The sequence below is a fragment of the Dermacentor andersoni genome, chromosome 8, assembly GCF_023375885.2.
Source record: "Dermacentor andersoni chromosome 8, qqDerAnde1_hic_scaffold, whole genome shotgun sequence".
NCBI lineage: Eukaryota > Metazoa > Arthropoda > Arachnida > Ixodida > Ixodidae > Dermacentor > Dermacentor andersoni.
This window is the reverse complement of record NC_092821.1, coordinates 94,388,890-94,400,389: the sequence shown is the minus strand read 5'-3', so window position 1 is coordinate 94,400,389 and position 11,500 is coordinate 94,388,890. Positions and strand designations below refer to the sequence as shown.

The window sequence follows — 11,500 nt, the reverse complement described above, 5'->3', positions numbered from 1 at the left end:
ACTTGTAGGCCGATCATGCCGGCGTTCTATGCAGCCTACGCTTGCACGAACACCAGTGGCCGCGACGAAGTTCCGATGTTCCGTTAGTTCCTGGAGGACAAGAAGCTTTCAGCTAAGTGGGAGGCTGCTGTGAAGCCAAACAACTTCAAGTGCTCAAGAATAACAGTGTTGTGCTCTAACCACTTCCGTGACGATTACTACCGGAGTTTATCAATAATGCGTGCTTTCGGTTCTCCTTCGTGTTAGCACGCTGAACGGAAGGTGCATGTTTATCTCCCACCCTTGACGCAGGTTTCATCGCCAAGCGTCGCGAATTTTCTATTCGCACGTGTGTTATGAAACAGCCTGCATGCGGCTACCATAACGCAGTGCAAGCGTAAAGTTTGCATGTGTTGAAAAGCCTGCTCACGCCAATACGCTGCGCTCCCCCTTCTCTCGCACACAGAGAAACCGACCATCTCACGTAGCCGACGGAATTCGCCGGTTACGAGTAGCGTGCGGATGGCGCGCTGATGAAGGTTCAATACTACACGTGCTACAACATCCGGTAAACTTTTCCCGTGTTTAAACCGTCTTTGTAGATTGCCGACAGCTTTGGGGCAGCGCACAAATGCCGAAGATCGCATCACCGCTTACGTTCTACGAGGAGGCATGCAGGAACATAACAGTACAGTTGTTTGCCCGGAAACGTAGTCACTGGAACGCTGAATGCAGCTTAGCAAAAAACATACTCGCTAAAGAACATTTCCAACACAAGGAGATGCTAACACTTCGCCTTCGTGCGCGTGGAAAGCAGTGCTTGCACCAGCATATTTTGCTTCTTGGAGAGGCCGGCTCTTCGCAATCGGCTCGTACATGTAGGCAGTAAAGTATAAACCCCTTACAAGTGATCTTCCCCGCGACAGCGACAGAGCGACAAGCGAGGCGATGGCTGTTGCGTTCACTCATCACCTGCAAGCCGAACTCCACGCGAGCGACGGCTTTGAGCGACGACTTCCCGCTATGAGGGCAGCAATATACGCGCCGAAACTAGCGTGACGCATGCTTTATCAATTTAAGTTGATGTATTTTTCTTAAAAAAGAGCATAAAATATTTCTGAAGGTCTTGCACTACACTCTAAAAACTAGGGAGGGTATCGCAGGAGTGAAGCTGCCGGTTCACTCTTCAAAGCGTCGTTTTACTCTCGCAAAATGTCGAGGAGAGTGAAATGCATTGTTCACTCTGTCACCAAGGAGAGAGTGAAATGTGCTTTTCACTCTCCCCTTCAGAGAGAGAGAGTAAAAAGACTCTTGCGACAATAGAAAAGAGAGACTCTTGCGGCAATAGAAAACAAAACGTAGCGTAATCTTCTGCTTCAACTGTAGGTGGCTGGCCCCGAACATGGCAATGTATCATTCATGCACGCTGAGCAAAGAACACATCGTTTTGCTTCTAAGAGAACAGGCCGCCGCAGTTCAAAGGAACGCGTAGCGAGCGCTCTACTTTTTCACTCGGAGTGGCTCCACCGCGCGCGCGCGCGCTCACGATCGCGGAACAACACAGCACTGGAGAAAGAAGATCTGTCCAGCGAGCAAAGGCCAGCCGAGGGAGGTCGTGTGTCAGCCATCTCGCGCCGCCACGAAAACACGACAGTCGTTCGTCATGCCTTGGATATAACAACAAATCCTCCACGGTAAGTGAATTCTAACTTAGGTGCACATTCTCCGTATATGTCATGCTATCGCCAGGAAGTCGTCGCTGCGCTTAGCCGACGCGATTGACAAAGGACTAGGCGCACGCGCTGTCTCTCGATGTCAATCGAAAAAGCCAGTCGTCGCGATAACTGCATGTGATTTTATCACTTTGCCGTTGTCCGTAAGAGCTTTAAAAATCGCAAACGCTGCCAGAACTATGGTATGTTCAATAAGACGCCAGGCGAGAGGACGCTTAAAATGGATAGTTCACCAGCCCGTGATTCCGAGCCTATGCGGAGCGTGATTAGCGTGCGTTTTGTGTGTTTGAATTTATTCAGTTTGGCAGTCTACTGTGTACGGAACGCTGTTGAACTAAGGAATCACATAACAGAAGGCGTCATTTTGCTGGCAGCATGCTTTTTTTTTAATAAATAAACCGCGCGCTTGACGGTGTCTCGCGCAGGGGGAATCTGCGACCACTGAAGTTACGTGCAGCACCAGTGCTAGTTAGAAACTTTGCCGCAGGCATTCAGCTGCATGCTGCAAGAGGTCAGTTGGGCGCGTTATCTTGAACTTACTGAAAACGCATGAGGAATCCATGTTTTATGCTGAAAAAAGTATAAACCCCATATAAGCGATCTTGCGCGCGGCAGCTACAAGCGACGCGACGGAGATGGCTGTCGCGTTCGCTCGTCGCCTACAAGTCGTACTCCGTGCGAGCGACGATTTTGAGCGACGCCTCCCCGGTGTTGCCGGCATGAGGGCTGCAGTCACGCGTGACGCGTGCTTTAGTAATTTACGTTGATGTATTTTACTATAAAAAGTAGCATAAAATATTTCCGGTGGTCTTGCAGTACGTTCTTATCCTTGCACGTATAAAAATTGAATCATTTGCTCGTTCCGCGCGACAATCGGTAGTATTTGAGCGATGTATGTACATCCAGTTCCGGCTTCGCGCTATTGGCTAGTCGCTCATAGCACTTCTGGGCGACGAGCGACGATTTCTAGATTTCCAGAACCGAGCCATCTGTTCAAGCGACGGCCCGTTTTGTCGCTCGAAGCCGTCGCTCGTCGCCGTCGCGCACTAAATCGCTCTCACAGTGTTTATCCCTAAGACCGAACTGTTTTTGCTCATGTTGAAATGGTGTGATTATAGGTCTGGTTTTGTCTCCTGTTGCGGTTTTCGTGCACGGTGCGAAACTGAAAGGATGCTTATGTCTACGAACTCGGTGAATTGTCGAGCACCTAGTTACGCATCGGCATCGAATATAACGGCTGCTGTGTGGAATTACAATTGCAGGGGCGCTTTGCATACGCTTATTGTTTTGGACATGCCTGTGCATTTGCTAATATGAGTTGGCGTGTCAGAGTTATGTCATATGAACAGCTAAATCAGCCTTCCTCTGGGGGTTACAAGCGTAATGTGTGCATTTTGCTATAGCATGGCAGATCAAGATGTGTTTATCGCTTGAATATTTTTAGTAGAGAAATAAAATATCAAAATAAAATGTTGCTTTAATTCCGTGTTACCAGTCTGTCGTACACAGAACAATAGGTTGGTGTAATAAACTAATAACTGCGGTTTAACTGCAACTTTTACATGCCTACAAGAATGTAAAATGCTAGATTTCAAACTGCAGCAGTAGTCGGGTCTGTCAAAAATGAACTCCACTGCGCACCTCATGCATGAAAATAAGTTCATGCCTTTTAGTAAGCTTAGATGCAGGCCGCAGTGAACTTGTTAGTATTGAAATGTGGGTAAGCTTGCCATAACAAGCCTTGTTGCCCTTTTTTTATAGGCACATCCATATATCCATTGAGCTGAAGGACAATATTTTCATCCCTACTGAGCATAGTGTTTGCAGCTATAATCCTCAAATTATGGCTTCAGCAGTGGCACAACCAGGGATGGTGCGGGGGGAGGGGGGGGGCACACTGGGCAGGTGCTTAGGATGTGTCACAAGTGGTGTTTGCGATACACCAGACTCATGACAGACCTATGACGTCTGAAAATGACCAATATTCTATTCATTAGCAGGAGTATTCTAACATTCATGAAAAACAAGGATGAACTGTGGTTTATTTGTTTTTTTGCTTAAATCTAAAAATTGAAGTTAGTTTAGCAGTTGACTGTTGCAGTCATTTGGATGTTTTGCATGCATTTCACTAGGAAGACTAAGAGCTAAGACTTTTTTATTGCCATGGCCTTGACTGTCTTGATGTTGTTTTGCACCATGCCCTTGTGTTGACTTTTGCATACGATATTTTTCAGGCACCCGCTTTATATAACGCAAGAAGGCAGCTGCAAGGACACGAGGATGTGAAAGAGCCAGTGCAGCGCGACTTCACGTAGTGCAGAGGAGCCAATGCCAAAAAATCAAACTACATTGGCATGTTATTTGGACAAGAAAACTAGTATGTGGGTATATTGGGTGTACCATTTGACCAAATGTCAACAAAATCAAGATACAGTATGTTACACGAAGATGAAAATTCTCACGTGCTCCAGGCAGTCATCTTAACATGGTATATTTATGTAATGTCTCTGATTGGAAAGTCAAATCAAGTATGCTCTCTGGAGACAAGCACATAGCAGCAAGTGTCATTGAAAAGTTAAAAATGTGTTTTAAGAAAGCTGATTAGTTCTGAGAAGTGACTGCTTTTTGTCTTGCCTCTCAACAGATATATCCATGTGATAAAAAAATAGTGGTACAATGAAATTGCATATTTGCTTAGCGACATGATACATACTTGCAATGAGCACGGTGCCTTTGTTTACTATAAAAAGCAACAGCCCATGCTTGGTTAGGTTAGGCCCACTACAACATGCAGGCATGGGTGATTAGCGCTTTTTTTATTTCTGTGTCGTGAGGTTTATTGACGTGCGTATAGGTGCAGTGGCGCGCAGTATGGCTAGTACAAAAAAAGGGGGGGGGGGGCAGATATATGTAGCTTACTGTACACGACACAGGGCAAAGGAAATCAGTGTTCAGCAACTATGTTAAATGCTATGTACGTAAATTTTACAACGCTACTCGTTCGAAGCGCGCACAGGTGCATATTGAAGAAAAGTTTCCAGGGTAGATAATTTAGTTCGTAATTTACACTAATTTTGCTCTAACCACGAGACATAATAATTTGAATATACTGCACGGAAAAACCTAGAGCGAATTAAATTGTGTGTCAGCTTCGTGTGTATACATATAGTCTTTCCTATGCATTAGGTTTTTTGCGTAATGCATTAACAGTTGACAGCCTATCTTATGATGTGTACTCTGTTTACATTACAGTTGTTTATTAGTTCACTCGTTTGTTTTGCGACTGATGAAATGCCGGCATATATATATTTTCAACATTTGACATAACCCTGTATGCCTTGCAGGGACAACCCAGCACGTGCATTTCTCAGCACCCAGTCAACTGCCAAAAGTGACTCAAACACAGGCCACCAGTAAGTGGACATCAGTTGCAATTTCACATTATGCAGTTGGCGGCTGCCTTGTACGGAGGCTTTTTTTTTTTACTGAGATGGTGATGTCGTTCTAATGTACATTTTGACCACAAAGGTGCGATCATGTCTCACAGAGGCATATATGGTTGCTATTCTCTGCGAGGGACGTGTTCTCGTGTTCGTGAAGCATTTGTGTTTGGCAGTATTGTCGCCCAATGAGTCGGATATAAACACTAACTCACCACTGCCGGCAAGTAGTTGCGAGAAACGCATTATGACGCTGTAAAGTTATTTCATTAATTCGAAGAAAAGTGTTGCAGCAGGAAAAAAGGTTGCTATTCCAGGTAAACATGTCTTTTTCTCGCAGGTTATTTAGCCAAACTGTGGATGCATGAAATTCGTGACTTATGAATAGATTTTAATTTATTCTTTAGTAATGCTTCTAAAAGAGACTAGAAATAGCATGTGACTACCTCTGCAATCAGCAGACCATACATATACAGTCATAAGTGGCAGCTCCATGCAGTCTCGCACTTTATATAACCTTTCCTATCAGCAACATTGGAACTGGTGGCTGCGTTTTCAGAAGGAGAAGTGCACTTGACACTGTATATGTATGTGTGAATTCAGTTTTCTTTGTATGTGTCGGCTCACTGACAAACAGTGCAAAAATCTGTTGTACCATGAGCCTGGCGACGCCCTCTGCTGCTAGAAATGCGGCACTTCGTATTTTATAGTACTGCATGACATTTAAATCAAAGCTACCACATAAAATGATCAAGAAAACTAACCGCTGTTATAGCTGTTTTCCTCAAAGAACGCTTGTCCTTTATGGGCTGTGTTAATCTGAGCTCTCCACCGATGTTTCAGTAGTATTATCCCTTAGTGAGTGAGAGATTGGGGGCAATTAATTGTGTTAGTGTTTAAGTGGTGTCCTAATTATTTGCATTTCTTCCAACAAAGTTGTCTAGATTACTTTATTGTGTAGTGTAAAGCTTATGAAACCATCAGCAACTACTGAGTTGCTAACACGCATATGGATTTGTCACTATACAGGTGGAGCTCGGCTGTACCACTGCAGTGCTGCGGAAATTGCCTTCACCAGCGGCTTTGCAACAGCTGTTTCGCAGCGTGTCGGTATGTGTTAATTTATAATTATGTTGGGATGGGCTAGTATTATGGACCACTGCTACTCTGTATTGTGACAGATCCATATGATAAGGGATGTAATGGGCACAGTGAAAACCTTTGAATTTTTTACTATGGTACATAAACAGGCTCTCCTTTTCGTCACTGGAGCAGGAGAGAAGGGCATGCAGGCACTCCTGAATGTACATATATTTCAAAACATGAGAGAGACACACACACACACAAACTAAAGGCAGGGACGTTCCATCTTTCATCTTGAATTGAATTGTGCAGCGCAAAAATACAACACAGACCACAGAGAAGCACACATGTTAACAGGTTTGATACACACGTTAGTTCAACAGATTTGATACTTCAAGTGTGCTATTTTACACAAGGGGGAAGGGAAAGGGGAGAAAATCTGAAAAAAAAAGTGGAGTGGAAAAAAATGAATCGTGCCAAAAAGCATGAGAAGCATCGCGCAGCCAGTATCACCAGCAGGACATCTAAAAAGCACTCTGATAAAATTACATCCAGACAACCTTACGTATAGTTTGTTTCAATCAACTCAGATCACATGCAGCCATTACTGCTATCAAGTTGTTTCCTTATGTCATATGAGGGAATGATGTGGGCCCAAAAAGCTGTTTAGAGCTGAAGGATTATGTTCCATTCTAGCCTCATTGCCTGCTTTTTTATCATATTGTTATCAGCTGCTTATGTTAGGGACAAAAAGTAAGAGTACGAACTGTTTCCCGATTCGCCATTCCACACAACATGTCTTTGTGACTATATGTACATGCATATGATCCATAGTTAAAAAATATTCAGTACAGTAGAATCTCATTACAAGATGCACTTGGTTGTAAGAGACATCTGAAAATGGTTTGTTTGGTTTTCCGACGTTTGCCACGTTAACAATACTGTATACAAGAGACACCTTTGTTACTAAGGATGACTTTTTAAGTATTCACTACTTCGAAGGGACACAACCCAGACACATTCACTTTTTGCACCTTGTGTGCTCCGAAGGGCGTAAAGATCACGCAATCCTTACACAAGTCAATCGCGCATGTCTCTTTTAGCATGAACCAGAAAAGGAGGGCAACGAGGACAGTGCAGGGCAGAAAGTGTCGGCAGTTGAAGCTGACGAGCGCCTAAGAGCACCTCAAAGGTACTGCGAGCAACAAGGCTTGCAAAGTGAAGTGTTTAAATTCCAGAAGTTGGGAAGGAAGCTAACACAATCTACAGTCACTAAAAAGCTGTGAATGTCTTCTTTAAAGGGCCCCTAAACCACCGAGGTTGAAATTTAGTTGCGGTGTTGCAGTTCTACACAATAAGGCAATGAACAGGTAGCCACGAGAATTTTTCGAAACGGTGCAGTAATAGTGGAGCTACGTGTGTTTGATTATCGAAAAGTAGTCCCCACTCATTTCACTCTTTCATCTGGTACACGCCATAAGGACAGTATCGTCTTTTCCTTGCCTAGTACACCTCCAAATGTTACGGGACAGGCCAACACCAATGAGCTCTGTTGCTGCCGCGCTGGCCCGTCGTCCTGCGAGGGGTGGCGCTAATACAACGGAACTGTATGGTGACTCGTGTTGAAGAGCCTCATAGGGAGACCCTTCTGTTGGCGTTTGTTCTTTGCCCCCATTGGCTGCCCACAATGGCATCGCGCGCAACGCGACGAGGAAGGAGTGTGTGTATTTGCTTGCAGGCCTTGCCGGCAGTCGTACACTTTCGTTCGACCAATCGACAGCACCGGGAACTGGTGACATCATCAGAGACAGCCTGGTGACGTCAGGACAAACTGGGGGGTGCAGGATAGATCCAGAGAGGCGCACGGGGTCATATTCTTCATGTTGTGGTGCTCCGGCAGTGCTACGCACTCTGGCATTTGGCTTCGTCGATCGTGACGGCATTCTGATTTCGATACGCGTGTTTACTTGAAATGTTCAAAAAATGTCGAGAAGTGGTCTAGGGGCCCTTTAAGCCACCCTGAGCATTTATTCCTTCAGATGTATTAAAACATACTTTAGTGATGATGCATAATAAAGTGATCTAGTCTGGCTACTCAGTGTCTCAAAATTTTTGGTTTCGAGAGACATGTTTCCCGTGCCTCTTAAATATCTTCTGATGAGGCTTTACTGTAATATACACAAACAATTGTGTAACTCCTGCAAGTATTATTCATTAAGCCCGGTGACTTATGTGCAAAGCTTGTGGTTAAGTCTTGATGTCCGTACTTTTTAGAGCTATGTTTATTAATTCGTGCTGTTCTTATTGGTTCTTCGATGCAGGAGACAATGCCTACGAAATTATTGGCCCTGATCATGAGAGCCCTCAAGGGGCAAACAACATCTCTGTTGCAGAAGTGAGCCCGATACCACTTGGAAGTTACCATGACAGATGACACGGCAGCAATAGATAGAGAGACTGCCATGTCTACTGCAGCTGCAACAGTGTACGAGGCAAGCAGCAGCGCGTCAGCATCAGCAGCAGCGTCAGAAGGAACCCCACCAGGCCTGGTAGAGCAACATGTGTGCTATCACTGACTTTTTTTGTAGTGGATACAACTCATTTGCTCAACATACAAAAGCTTTTCACCACGACTGTGAACCAGTGTTATTGTGCAGCAAGTGCAAGACTAAGTTAGGTGTTATAACACAGTACAAGCATCACTTTAATATATGCAAATGCAAACATATTACAGTTGTTGTCCTCCCAGCCAGCCCACATAGTGACAACAATGTGGAACACATGGTGGGACACACCTCTCCCCCATTACAAGATAGTAGAGACTGTCAGTGTTGTTGCTAGATTGACTGGTCTTTGTAGGCAACTAGAAGGACAACACAGGTGTCATAAGATTGTTGTTGATGTTGTTGTTGAAGAGGTAAAAAAGAAGTTTGATGCAGGTGAAGTGCCAACTGATATTGAGCAAATCAAAAGCAACCACCTGAGAAAGCAACACTATCGAAATTTGGGTATCTATGTGCTGCCAACTCTGGTAAGAATGGCATAGGACAGAAGTGTGATGAAAATCACACAGACACTGCTGTTGCATCACTGGCCACAGTGAGCAGCGACTTGTAGGGCAAGAGAGTCAACTGAAACTAACATTATGATATAGTGTCATGCTCCCATGTGACCACTTTTCAAGTTATTTTGCAAGGTACAGCTCAACCTCCAGAAACGAGACTGCAACTTGTCTGTAAAAAAGCTTTCACAAAAAATTATTCATAACACTATTAACATAGCAGTATCTTTTTTTTTGTGTCGGTTCGAGGTTCCCGGCTGTCCATTAATGCAAAAATTGAGGAAAAAAAGAACATGTGTCGTACTTACACCTTTTTAACAAGTACGAGGGGGACAGAACTTTTCTAGTCATGCATCTTCATCATACTATCAAGTTTTTAAATGCCTTTTATAATTATTATTACCAGTTATATCTGAGTGCATTGTATGCATGTAGCAGGTGTAAAATCAGGTCAGTTGGATCAGATGCCTTATCTGCAAGCGAGCCCTATATTCAAGAAATTTGAATTAAAATAGTTACGTTAGAGACGCAGTCTTTCAGCACTTTGTTGCCTGTGGTTTAAGCATTGCTCAATACTTTTGTGGGTGGCAATTTCAACCGGCACAGCACTGCGCTTTGCCACAGTCACATTTGTCTTCAAAGCGGTGTTTACCATTTGTGTTGATCTGTTTGTGTATGCATAGAGCAAGTTTTTAATTTATATTTTTCTGTATTCTTGTGCTTGCACTAAGCTTGTATAAGGCAGTTACAAAATGTGCGTCACTATAACGAACTGTTCTGTTGAGCTTACACTTGCAAATAATCGTGTTCAGATGGCCGCACTTCTATGCGGGTGCACCGCTAGCTTTGTGTATGTTCTCATGTTTGTATAAAGCTTATATAAGCTAGTTAGAAAATGTATGTCACTAAGCATTGTGATATTCTTTAAAGAACTGCTTGGTTGGTTTTACACTTGTGAATTAGTATTGAGGCGGTGGTATTCCCATGTATGCCCACTGCTAGCTTTCTGTGTCCTCACGTGTTTGTATTAAGTTTCTACAAGGGAGTTACAGCATGTACGTCACTAAGCGCTGTGATATTTTTTAAAGAACTACTTTGTTGGTTTTACACCTGTGAGTAATAGTACTCGGGTGGCACTAGTCATGTGTAGGTACACAGGGACCATTTGTATACATTATGCTCATGTAAAGCAGTTACAAAGTGTATGTCACTAATTACTGTGATATTTGTTGAATTGCTGTGATGGTTTTACACATGTGAATAATAGTGGTCAGGACACAGTACTTGCGGTGTATAGTTGAATTTATACACTGCCAAGACATGGGCTGTATACGTACCAAAAGAAATGTATGTCATTATATTGTTGTGATTATTACTGTTTGGATTTTATTAAACTGTAATAAAATTGTTTCTTGTATCTATTGAGGTATGGCAATTTGTCATGCAACCAAACTGAGGACCTGTACTTGTGTATACAAATAAACAGCTAATTTAAGAGTATACTGCTCATATTCTGCTAAACCAGTTTAACAAATCTTGTACTACAATGCTGGAAAAATGACAGAGCTGACTTGGATGTACAGAAAAAGTTCTGCACTGGCTGAAGGACTGCCCCACACTGGAGTTCGTAATGTTGCGTTTATTGGAGTAGAACAGAAAGTGCACTTCTATTAAAAATGCGACAGTCGGTGCAGAAACATAAGGCAGATGAGCGGATGTGGCACATTTTTTTCAGGGCCCTCCATGCCTACTACTGCATTTCTAGTCTTCTGTGCTCTGCGTTCCCTGTTCAGCCAAGGTTTTTACTCCATGACAATTGTTCTACTGGGTTCGTAGCAATATTGAAGAAAAAAATTCAATGGTTTTCAAGGACTTTCGAGGCCCCGACACAGTAACTTCAAGGACCTCGTGCAATGTGTGTAGTAGTTTGGACAGGCAATAACTTGTTCAAGAACACCGTTAACTTTAATGCAAACAAAAGAAAACAAAACAAATCGCATTTCAATGATTTCAAACATTTGAAAGACTGCTAATTTGCCTTTCACCGCCCACCACTAAACGCACACAAGGAAGCATTTCATGAAAGCGCTCAAAGTTTTTCTGCAATAGCACAATTAACTACTTGGACCTGCAACGTTTGCAGTTTTTGAATACTGTTTGGTTTGACAGTGTATGTGATGTCATCTGTTGCCTCAGCTTTTTTC

At 43.4% G+C, this 11,500-nt stretch overlaps 1 protein-coding gene across 2 annotated transcripts; it reads left to right on the top strand.

Annotated features, from left to right (window-relative positions):
• The first annotated feature begins 1,586 nt into the window (after positions 1 to 1,586).
• Positions 1,587 to 10,796, top strand: LOC129384369 (uncharacterized). 2 transcript variants are annotated; one of them, XR_011896088.1, is made up of 5 exons: positions 1,587 to 1,673; positions 3,947 to 4,093; positions 5,057 to 5,125; positions 6,182 to 6,262; positions 8,557 to 10,796. XR_011896088.1 is itself a non-coding variant. In XM_072289819.1 (5 exons), the coding sequence occupies exons 2-5, from the start codon at positions 4,041 to 4,043 to the stop codon at positions 8,667 to 8,669; spliced, it is 312 nt and encodes a 103-aa protein (XP_072145920.1). In that variant the 5' UTR covers positions 1,587 to 1,673; positions 3,947 to 4,040; the 3' UTR covers positions 8,670 to 10,796. The 2 variants fall into 2 exon arrangements, 1 of the variants encoding a protein (XP_072145920.1); XM_072289819.1 differs by having other exon boundaries at positions 3,947 to 4,089.
• Positions 10,797 to 11,500: the final 704 nt, after the last annotated feature.

Coding starts and splice junctions, on each gene's coding strand:
- LOC129384369 (XM_072289819.1), top strand. CDS start 4,041: ATGCCAAAAAATCAAACTACATTGGCATGTTATTTGGACAAGAAAACT. Junction 4,090..5,056: donor TTATTTGGACAAGAAAACTA/GTATGTGGGTAT, acceptor TATGCCTTGCAG/GGACAACCCAGCACGTGCAT. Junction 5,126..6,181: donor GACTCAAACACAGGCCACCA/GTAAGTGGACAT, acceptor GTCACTATACAG/GTGGAGCTCGGCTGTACCAC.